The sequence below is a fragment of the Bidens hawaiensis genome, unplaced genomic scaffold, assembly GCF_021521415.1.
Source record: "Bidens hawaiensis isolate Kalapana, Puna unplaced genomic scaffold, B.hawaiensis_p1.1 tig00025172_1, whole genome shotgun sequence".
NCBI lineage: Eukaryota > Viridiplantae > Streptophyta > Magnoliopsida > Asterales > Asteraceae > Bidens > Bidens hawaiensis.
Window position 1 is genome coordinate 116,878 of NW_027493998.1, and position 11,531 is coordinate 128,408.

Sequence of the window (11,531 nt, forward strand, 5' to 3'; positions counted from 1 at the left end):
CCCAACTCTTAATCAAGTCCAACGAAATCCTATCCGTGTTGCAATAGTTGTTATTTTATTTTAATTTGTTTAAAGTTTTCAAAGCAGCTTTTAATTCCCTAAGTGTAGCAAGCGTGGGTAGTTATAAGTTTTTCTCATTTTGTACTGCAGTTCGTAATTGAATGATCAGTTTTTGAGTTTCCTAAAAAATACTATTCTCTGCACCCAGAGGGTATTTTGTTCCATTGCTATTCTCGAATTTGGCAGGTTTTGGAAGGTGATCTTGGACGACTAGTTCATGTTCTCGTGGTTCGGCTGTATCGAGAATCCGGGCTAATTTTATTCTGCTCAACGAAACTTGAGGCTGGTGTGACTGTATCTCGCGGGAACCGTTGTTGTTTGTGTTGTTAGTGTCGGGTATTTTTGATCCAAACTAAGCTTGTTGCTAGTGATGGCAGCCATCGCTAGCAGTGTTTCCCTGTTTTGGGCATACGTTTTACCTAGTACTACCAGTGAGGAAGGTATTGATGATGCGTTCTATGAAGCATGTACACGAATATAGTTTTATCACTTGCTGTCAAGTTTGTAACTATGCTATTTAAAAGAAACATATAGGCTCAAATATATCAGAAGCATGTTCGGTCCATAAACTGTACAAGACTTGAAACTTTCTGGTTTGTACAACAAATCAAACAGGACAGGGTATCAATGATGACCAGGAGATTTGATGTTTTCCATGATAATCTGGAAACGAATAGTAACAAAAGGAAATGAAAAACAACCCCACTTAATGTATGCAACAAAACACAAACATGAATAAACAGCTTACCTGACCTTTGCATAAAACATATGAAGTTTTATAGAACCAAAATCTTAGATCGAATTTCATCTTAATAGAGGCGCATAAGGAGCTGGGCATGGAGATAAAGAAAGATCTGGTAACTGATTTATCAGATCAACAGTTGCCTCCAAGCATCTGCTAAGTATTTTCTTCTCACACATCAGAAGTTTTGTAGCAACTCGTTTCTTGGGATCTATATCACACTCTGCCAACTGAATTCCAAAAAACCACATTACTTAAATGCTAGATTTCACAAGTAGCAATCCAAACTTGAAAGAAACAGAAAATATTACCAACGCTTCGTCTTCACTTAAAGTGGTTAGGTAACCTGCAAGTCTTTCTCTGAAATAAGTAGCTAGTTGGTCCAAAACTGCATGCTCCATACATGGGCTTACCTGTAATATCATAACACGGAAAAAATAATAAGGAAAATAATAAAAATAGAGAACTTAGATCTGAAACCGACAATATAACAGACTTACCGGACATACTGGACCCTGAGAAGATATAACAGACTCCATCTCTAAAGGAACTGAAACATAACCTAACCTCATATATGGAAGCATATCTAGAACGGTTTCTCTTTCCTTCCCCACTTTAACCTAATGAAAGATAAAATTTAATCTGATATCTAACAACCATCTGCAGTATATATTAATTAATAGTGTAAGTAAGATAAGTTAAACCTGAAAAGTTTGTATGGTTAGTCTTCCGTTTCTTTGAGCAACCAATCGTTTCTCTTGATATTGAGGATCTTCAGTATTCAATGCTGCCTACAACCAAGATCAGAAAAAAGATTAATGAAATAATAAAAAATTGCATGGAAGTCGGAAGATATGAGATATTCAATTTAACCTCAACCAGCACGCGATCATAAGGGTTATCTTCATCAACAAAACCGTAATTTATGAGTAACTTTGAATTAGGTTGTGGACCACACCTGCAAGTGATTTGTGAAATAAAGATCAACAATGCACTTACAAAAAAGCTAAACAGGTTATAAACTTATAATCCAAAAGAAAACAGATATCAATAATATCATACCACACTACAATAGACTGTCCAGCTAGATATGGGCGGTCAACAACCAACTGAACACCTCCATCCACAGCGGTCAACATGGCCTTACAGTTGCTTCTGTAGGTCAACAGAGGAGGTCCAAGAGGAACCAATGCAAACCTTCGTGCCAAACTCACATTCTGAATTTTAAGTTACAGACCAGTTAACATTTAAAGCAAGAACATATATATAGATTTGTAAAGCTATAAAACACATTGGAAACAAACTAACGACAACCAAGTGTTATCAGATGGTAGAACAAACCTGTAAATGCACAACACAAGATTGAACTGCTACAAAGGCTTGTTTAAATATCTCAAATGAAAAAGCCTCTGTGGGGATATCAAATGGGTATTGCTGCATCATGTAAAGAATTGAAATTAAATAAACAAAACCATTACAACCAAAAATGAGTAAAATGACAAAGAAAAACACCTGAAACAAAGATCCAGCCATAAACCAAACAGTGTCAAGCTCGTTGTACTCTTTTCTGATGCCTTCTGCTCTTTCAACAACTTCATCCTAAGAAACGTATATTAAACAGGCGAAGGTTAATGTGAAAAGCTTCCTTTAGATATAATGAGTAAGACGAAATACCTTAACGGGACTGCCAGTCAGATAATAATCTAGTTCAGATTCGGACCACAAGAGTGGCGATTCAACAGCTAGCTGTCCCCTACCACGCTGACGATCAAGCTCTCTGATATACGGGTACCAAAAAGACTCTTTTCCTTGTTTTTTCTCATACATTAAATACAATGCGAGGCAAGCTAACTCGGATAATTTGCAAGTGGTTAACAGTTCAGCTGCAATCAAAACAAAGAAAGCACAGTCAGTCATATTTTCAATCAAACAGCAAGATGCTAGTACTGTCTACATTTGCATATGCGTAATCATCATATAATTAAAACGTGAGAAGTCTCTCGAGCATCATACCGACGGTCTCGTTCCCGAGAACTCTCTCTCGAGCGTTACAACCAACGAATTCGGAACACAAAACGCGGTATCGCCTGCCTGCGATTGAGTAAAAGATAATAATCATCAAACAAAACCTAATTGAACTAATTAAAAAGAACAAATGCCCGAAATGGATCATCAACCTGTAAATCCTGACTTGCAGCGACATAATGAATGGGAGGATGGCGTGAATCATAGGCTTGCCTGTCTTTAAGAACAACTTTACAGGGCGGTAAACCGTTGTTATGCATCCATGATTTCAAGTCTTCGTCGTTATCAAGTGTGGGAGAAGAGTTGCCGGAGAGAAGTGTGTCGGAGGTGGAAGCCAGACACATGTTGAGAGCACCAAAGCGCGAAGAGCAGTATTTGAATTTGGGAGTGAAACTGGGATGAACAGAGAAATTGAAGATGCATTTGGATAGTTGTAGATACGAGACGTCCATTGGTTAGTTGTGTTGGTGTTGAATGAATTGAAATGGGAATTAGGGTTTGGATTGAGATTGAAACATGGACTGTGAATGTGAAGAAACAGAAATGGATATTTTTGTTTTGTTGGTGGCGTTGAGTTGAGTTCAGTTGTGAGAAAGTAGACGGAGGGATAAGGAAGAGTGGTTTACGATTGGAGGGAAATTATATGTAATTATATATTTCTCACATTGGAGTATCACACGTTTATTTTTATTTTATTATTTATTCAACTTACGATTCAACGGGGTAACATATTTATGTAGTATTCGAGTTTACGGACGGTATGATTATGAAACAACCCTAAAGTCCCAAATAGGGTATGTCTTATTAGGGTAAAGTGGCAAAAATAAGAAGTCTGGGATTTGTAACCATATAAAAAAACCCTTGAAAATAAATTCAAAAATCATAACAAACTATATAAATAAAAACCGAAAAAATTTAAAAAAGCTAATGTTTCTCCCGTTATTCCCGTTCAAAAAAAAATTTATGAAAAGACACAATGTCATGATCAAAGACACAATGACGAAAATGAACAAAAGACACAATTATAACTAAAAAAGACACAATAGGTCGCAAAATATAACACAATGTCGAACAAAATATAACACAATTTTGAGTAATATAACACAATATCAAGAAAAAAAGATACAACTAATGACAAAAATAAACATAAATACAATGATAAACAAAAATATACAATAATCTTTTTCACTCGTCATTGTATCTTTTTTTTTTTTTGAGAATGAGTAGTCAGGGTTTGGGCGGAAACATTTTTGTGTTTTTACTTTTTTCGTTTTTTTATTAAATTTTAGTTATGATTTTTTTTAAATTTTTTAGATGTTTTTTGTGTGGCTACAAATCATTATCATCCTTCTCATTTTATTCACTTAAACCTAACTTTTGAACCTAACTTATTAATACGTTACTTAAACCCTTAAGTTCATTATATATACGTGAATCACTATTATTTGATATCCTGATAAATAATATATATATTTTTCTCTTTATAAATTTATTTGGTATATTGCTAGCTAGGACTTATCAAACACATGTTAAGTATTAACCCAATACGTACTGATCTACAATAAACCTTATATTGAAGCCCACATGCTAACATGAAGTCATGAACTATCCTATATGACAAACGTAAAAGAATCCGATGATAACAAGTCATAAACATCCTAGCCCATATATGTTCTTTATATATCTCTCTGCTGCTGCCTGCCTACCTTCTATTAATGCATATGCATTCATAATCATATTATGTTGATTATGATGAATCATGGGCTGACTTGAGCAACTGAGAGTGATCCTGGAGCCTCTGTCATAGACCCCTTCAGACGAGCTTTCACAAGACGGGGAAATATTCTCACCTGTTGTGACCACGCTGATAGAATCTAGATGGATCCTTGTAGTAACAATGTCATTTGTTATTAAACAAGTTTTTGTTTATAACAACACATTATACACGAATCTAAAAATTTGCATGTAAGTTGCTTCTGAATAAGGATGATTTCAATAATTAAACGTTGAAAACTCATATATGGAACATTTCACGAATACAATAACTTCTAATTCACCATAACCAGTGGAAGGAAGGTTACTGGAATTAAGTCGACAAGGAAGGTTACTGGAATTAGGTCGATGGTGAATGATCAACCTCCAATTTCAATACTCCCACCATTGTGTACACCAACAAAACTTTATCATAGGTTATATCCGCTTTCAAAGGGTTCTTTTCTAACTTGTCAACAATGGTAACAAATATTTTGTTATAACCAATATTGTAGGGGTCCAACTTATGTTTTTGTTAAGAGAAAAACATGGCATTTATATGTAAAATGTTTACAGATTCTGGTAGCAGGAGGGTGATTTCCCGTCATTAGGTGTCGAATTTTTTATACCTGGCCAACGGAACGGGTCCCTTTGTATCACATCAACTTTCTTCTTTCCATCTGGTCTCCTGTCGCTGTAAGTTAAGAACAATTTTGCTTCTCGTGCCCGTCTCAAAACCATTTTGGCATTGGTTACCATCGTGATCGGGATGTCGAGATTGTCAAGTAGGATGTTCAAACAAAATATGAGTCAAGACCTCACCATCTAGGCTCTATTAACCACCAGACAAAGCACCAAATAACAAAACCACAATGAACCCGAAAGAGAAAAATAGAAACAAGTAAAGGAAAGAACATCAATTTTGCATTGTTGAACTAGAAAGACTAGTCAAAACTAAACCCGACAACCAGATAATTTAAGTCCGGATCTAAAGCTAACTATAAGTTCATACCATAAATAAACAAAGACCTAAAAAGTTCAAACACCAACCGACCAACTATAGATCAACTATTCCCGGTATAATCTTTTTATACAAACGCCGACGTCATTTTTTCGGTCTGCTTCAAGCAGATCTCATCGTACGGTTTTTCTTGTGTTACGTCGACGTATCCACCTGATTTAAGCACCTATTTGATTTTTATTGAATAAAAAAGGTAAATATTAGTCTCAATGTAAGTAAACATGTTTAGATTTTGTTGTGGTTAGGGGCTTACAAGAATCTGATAAAAAAACGTTGCGCTTTCTTTCTTTGTTTTGTGCATTAAAATCCGGGATAAGTTTACAGCTTCCTCTTCCCCCTTTTCTTTGCTGTGCGCAAACTTACTGCGCAAGAAACTGCCAACGCTTCTGTATAATACATAGGGTAAATCTTAATACACATTTGAAGATGGATTCTAAGCAAAATAACGTTAAAATGTTATCAAACTTACTTTGTGGCAGCCGACAACTTTTCTGCAACGAGAACTGAAGTCACTGTCAAAAAAGGAAAACATTAGGATTTATACAGAAATAAAGTTGCAAAAAGTAGGAAAACCGAAAACATGCAACTTTGTTACCATTTTCTTGATTTTCCTCTCCCAAAGTACTCGGCCCCTGAGACTGTTCAGACACAACAATAATTATATCAGAACATTTATACATAACACGATTAACAAAGTAACAACTAGATTACCTCGGCCGTTTGTATCTCATCCAAACCTCCATCCCTGATTGGAGACATCATTCTCTCTTGACTTTCACATGAACTTATGGGTCCCATTTCGCTGATCATGGATGTCTCACAGGCTTCATCAAACCTCAATGACGCTGACTGGTTTCCAGGCGTTAGAGGAGCGATTACTTCAGCTTCCGTTTCCTCAGACACCATATGCACATTAAGCGGTCCCACTTCATTGTTTTTTGACATTGTGGGCCCCACTGCCGCCTCAACATCTTCTACCGCCACTTGCTTTGATTCATCGCCTTTTGATATTGTGGGCCCCGCCGTTTCTTCAACTTGTTCTACCACCACCCGCACGTTTGCGGAAATCGCCGAGCTAAGATCTGCTTGAAAGCCTGGAGAAACTACAAAGATTGTTAAATATGAGGCAGAAAATTTACTAAAAACGAATCAAAAATGATTAAATGAACTGTTTTATATGTTAAATTTGATAACAGAATAACTAACAAACAAGGAAATCTTACTAGAAAATTCTGGCTGCATGAAACGATCAGTAGACGCACGTTTGTCTTTTCTTTCTATAGCAGCAGTTTGGGTTCGTCTTTTGCGTACCGGATAACTTTCATCGGAAGCCCGTGCCCTATACACCCTGCCAGATTGAACAGAATACCATTTAGGGTTCATAAAAAATATAATAAAATAAATCAGGGTATGCTCATGATGAACTCACTCATCAGGAAACATCAAAGCATAGTTGTAAACGCATTTGCGCGTCCGTGGTGCCCGAAGATCTGTTCTCGAAGCAGGGGTACTAACAGCCACGGATCTTTGTTTACGCTTACCTGCATTGAATCAACATTTCCATAATTAAAAGCCCATTAACAACAATAGGTCAACTCTGATTACATGTTACCTGTAACAACGGGAGCCCTTGACCTGGGAGTCACATCGACCGCAACCGACAGTTGACCTTTGTCGGGACTTGGTTCAATTATTAAGTTGTCAAGTGATGCCATTTCTGACACCACTGTCGGCTCAGTTGTTGTACCCTCTTCATCACCAGACTGATTATCAAAACTTGCTACACCTTCTGAGATCATAGAAGGTTCAATGTCATTATTCAATTCGGGTTCGGGTTCTTGTTGAATTAACGGTGCAGAATCGAGAATCAATTCATCATCACTGACACTTAGTACCATTGGGTCCAAACGCTCTTCTAGGACAAATCTATGCATAAATTTCTCCACACTTGCGTCTAGTTCAACACTGTAATGATATAACAAATAACTTGAGTGCAAGTATATATATTAATTACATACTAATAAATTACTAATTACATACTCTGTGGGCATGGCAGAAGTTGAAGTAGAAGCCGACGCGTGTTCCTGTCAAGTACAATCACAACATTTATTTTCAATAAGCTAAAAAGACTTGCCAAATAAATAATTTATGCTTCCATGGAGAAAATTAATGTACCTTTCCCAACGCGTGACACACCCTTCGCTGATCTTCCCATGTATCTATTGTATGAGAAGAATCATATGATTAGGTTAAACGATCATGTAAATTATACTATTACACAATAAAACATGTACACCTAAAAGCTTTACCTTTAAGCACCAGTTCCAAATGCGGCTTTACATGGTCACTGTAATATCAGAGAAACAAACACACAACGGTTAATAATAAATTAATGATGATGAAAATGTAAAACGAAAACAATCAATAAAATAGACTTACTTGCTGGTATCATCTAGCACAACGTCTAGATCATATGAATCGAGATCAAAACAGTCCGGTAGGCTGAGTGAACCGCATTGTGCACGTATAGATTCAACAAAAGTATAACTACGCGTACCACCATAATTAGCACCGACCTTTTTCCTCCCATCGGAAAATAACTCCCTTTCGTTCCGCCTACGATTGCAGTCATCAAGCAGATACTTCACTTTCATGTAGTATATCCTCGTCAACCCGATTACATAATAGCCAAGCACTCTATAAGTCACAACAGGAAACTTTTCGTCCAATATTTCATCTGAATTAAAACACACCACACAACAAGAACTAAATTAGAAGTAACAAATTGTAGTACAACACATATTACTTCTCTAATGTTTCTTTTAGGAAACTCACTTTTAAACAAGTTGCAACACAAATCAACATATCATCATCATTATACAATTCATTTCCTAGATAATCTTGATAACATAACATAAAGCTTCATGGTGCAAACAAGTTAACCAATTATGCACAAATTTACAACCTGAGTAGCCAAAAGTACAACTGTACACACAATTTATCCAACATATTAAATGATGAAGATTTGTTCTGTTACCAAAATACCCAAACCACAAAAATAAAAAAACCTAGGTTATGAATACACAATGAACATCAACATAAAACGTTTTTATTTATATTAATTTAATACTCACATTTCCCGGAAATTTATATAAAAATTAATAAAAAAAAAGATTAATGAAAGGCAGCTAAATACAAGAAAGGACAAAACGACATAAAATTAGTCATCATCGTCCAGAAGAACAACATTCACCGACTCAGACTCAAGCAGACACACACCACAAACCAAACCCAGTAAAATCAAGTTGATCAAAAGTAACGGACAACCGAAAACTCACCAACGGCCAGGCAGATGTCTGTCTCTTCAACGAGTTTCTTGGATAGACGTTTGGGAAAGTGTGCAGCTATCAAAACCTTCCTCAAATCGGCCGTTTCCTTTGTCACCAACAACTCATGACTAGTATCTCTCCTCATTTTAACCCTTAGATGTGATGTGTGTATAACTAACTGTGAATATATATATATATATATGTAAAAGATGTAACTGTGACTGAGGTGTACGATAATAACGTTTAGAAGAAGAAGAAGAAGAAGAAGAAGAAGAAGAAGAAGAAGAAGAAGAAAACGGTCGGGGTGGTGGTTTTTGAGTCTCAGACAAGTCTCTCACTATTTAAAGTCAAATGAAATGAAAAATGATTAATTAATTCCTTAACCTGTCACATGTCATTAGCGTCTTATAATTAGTATGTGTGAGTGTGAATGCTTGAATTTGTTATCAGGCTGAGGGGTGTGGGGCTTCAACGGGGGCGCTAGAGCCCCTCCGCTCGCGCCCCCAGGCGCTAACACCACACCACCGGGATGCTAGCGGGGCGCGAGCATGAAAAATCATGCAGGCGTGAGTGGAATAGCGGCAGAAGAGAGAGTAAAGTGGCATAGGGGAGTGTGCAAAGATCCGTTGGACATATACAAAGAGCCGTTGGGCTCTTATTTAATTAAAAAAAAAACGTTTTTTCATCTATAAAATACCTCATTTCACCCATATCAATCACCACAACTTCAAAATAAAACCCAAAATCAACCCATCTTCCCAACTTTTTTTTAAAAAAATGGCTGGAAATTGGTACCCAAACCTAGATTCAGATTATATTGACGACGATTTATGGTCGTCACCGCACCAACCGATGTTTTATCCGGATTATATTGAATCCCTCAATAAATTCAACAAAACCATGGAGGTGGTCTCTAATGACAAAAAGGAAAAAAGTCGAATGAGAGATTTGGACTTCCTTACTAGAGACTTCAGTAACCTAAATCCGGTCGATCAAATGCTAATGGAAAAGCAAAATGAACGTATCCGAAAGAGGTTGATCGAAGAAGACCAAGCCGAAGAATAAGAATAATGTTTTTTTTAGTACTTTAATTTTTATTTTATTTTTAGATATTAATGTGTTTTTTTATTAATGTGTGCTTTTTTAATAATTTATGAGTTTTTTTAATATTACGTTGTTTGAATATATTTATAAAAAAAAAAAAAAAATCGCTGGAGCTCCACACCAGGGCCTGGGGCTCCAACACCCCCCTTATCCAGTTTCTCTCTCTGCCACACGTCATAATATTATTGGCTGGAGCCCTCACTAAAGCCCCCATTAGAGCCCCCCACACCCCTCAGCCTCATAACAATATATAGTTAGACAACATAAATGATAAGCATTAATTTTTTGTAATGCTGTGCATTAATGTTATATAACTTTTTTGTTTTTTTTTTCTAAGGCTGAGGGGTGTGGAGCGTGAGAAAGGGCGCGTGAGGCCACCGAGGCGCGAGAGGGGCGCGAGCGCGGATTTCCAGGTGGGCGCAAGAATGGTAGCGGCTGGGAAGAGCGCGAGAAAGGCTTGGGAATGTTAAATATAGCCGTTGGGAATGTTTAAAAAAATCCGCTCGCGCCCCGTGCTCGCGCCCCTCCACACCAGGGCCAGGGGCGCGAGCGGGGGCTCCAACACCCATCTTATCAAGTTTCTCTCTCTGCCACACGTCACAATATTATTGGCTGGAGCCCCCACTCGCGCCCCCTCTCGCGCCCCCCACACCCCTCAGCCTCCGCTCGCGCCCCCAGGCGCTAACACCACACCACCGGGACGCTAGCGGGGCGCGAGCATGAAAAATCATGCAGGCGTGAGTGGAATAGCGGCAGAAGAGAGAGTAAAGTGGCATAGGGGAGTGTGCAAAGATCCGTTGGACATATACAAAGAGCCGTTGGGCTCTTATTTAATTAAAAAAAAACGTTTTTTCATCTATAAAATACCTCATTTCACCCATATCAATCACCACAACTTCAAAATAAAACCCAAAATCAACCCATCTTCCCAACTTTTTTTAAAAAAAATGGCTGGAAATTGGTACCCAAACCTAGATTCAGATTATATTGACGACGATTTATGGTCGTCACCGCACCAACCAATGTTTTATCCGGATTATATTGAATCCCTCAATAAATTCAACAAAACCATGGAGGTGGTCTCTAATGACAAAAAGGAAAAAAGTCGAATGAGAGATTTGGACTTCCTTACTAGAGACTTCAGTAACCTAAATCCGGTCGATCAAATGCTAATGGAAAAGCAAAATGAACGTATCCGAAAGAGGTTGATCGAAGAAGACCAAGCCGAAGAATAAGAATAATGTTTTTTTTAGTACTTTAATTTTTATTTTATTTTTAGATATTAATGTGTTTTTTTATTAATGTGTGCTTTTTTAATAATTTATGAGTTTTTTTAATATTACGTTGTTTGAATATATTTATAAAAAAAAAAAAAAATCGCTGGAGCTCCACACCAGGGCCTGGGGCTCCAACACCCCCCTTATTCAGTTTCTCTCTCTGCCACACGTCATAATATTATTGGCTGGAGCCCTCACTAAAGCCCCCATTAGAGCCCCCC

General features: G+C 37.3%; 1 protein-coding gene and 1 pseudogene across 2 annotated transcripts; both read right to left on the reverse strand.

Moving 5' to 3' along the window:
* Window positions 1-513: 513 nt before the first annotated feature.
* LOC143570892 (uncharacterized) lies at window positions 514-3,334 on the reverse strand (annotated as a pseudogene). Its single transcript, XR_013142012.1, has 11 exons — window positions 2,980-3,334; window positions 2,816-2,893; window positions 2,477-2,685; window positions 2,315-2,401; window positions 2,144-2,236; window positions 1,865-2,019; window positions 1,676-1,760; window positions 1,507-1,593; window positions 1,303-1,422; window positions 1,114-1,215; window positions 514-1,032 (listed from the first exon to the last, which is right to left on the reverse strand). The product of XR_013142012.1 is annotated as an uncharacterized LOC143570892 (transcript).
* A 1,595-nt stretch (window positions 3,335-4,929) lies between these two features.
* LOC143570900 (sister chromatid cohesion 1 protein 2-like) lies at window positions 4,930-9,074 on the reverse strand. Its single transcript, XM_077056422.1, has 13 exons — window positions 8,939-9,074; window positions 8,040-8,337; window positions 7,910-7,947; window positions 7,776-7,819; window positions 7,641-7,684; window positions 7,213-7,565; window positions 7,030-7,141; window positions 6,824-6,948; window positions 6,312-6,703; window positions 6,196-6,238; window positions 6,070-6,112; window positions 5,854-5,986; window positions 4,930-5,766 (listed from the first exon to the last, which is right to left on the reverse strand). The coding sequence occupies exons 1-13, from the start codon at window positions 9,072-9,074 to the stop codon at window positions 5,668-5,670; spliced, it is 1,860 nt and encodes a 619-aa protein (XP_076912537.1). The 3' UTR covers window positions 4,930-5,667.
* Between the last annotated feature and the right edge of the window lie 2,457 nt (window positions 9,075-11,531).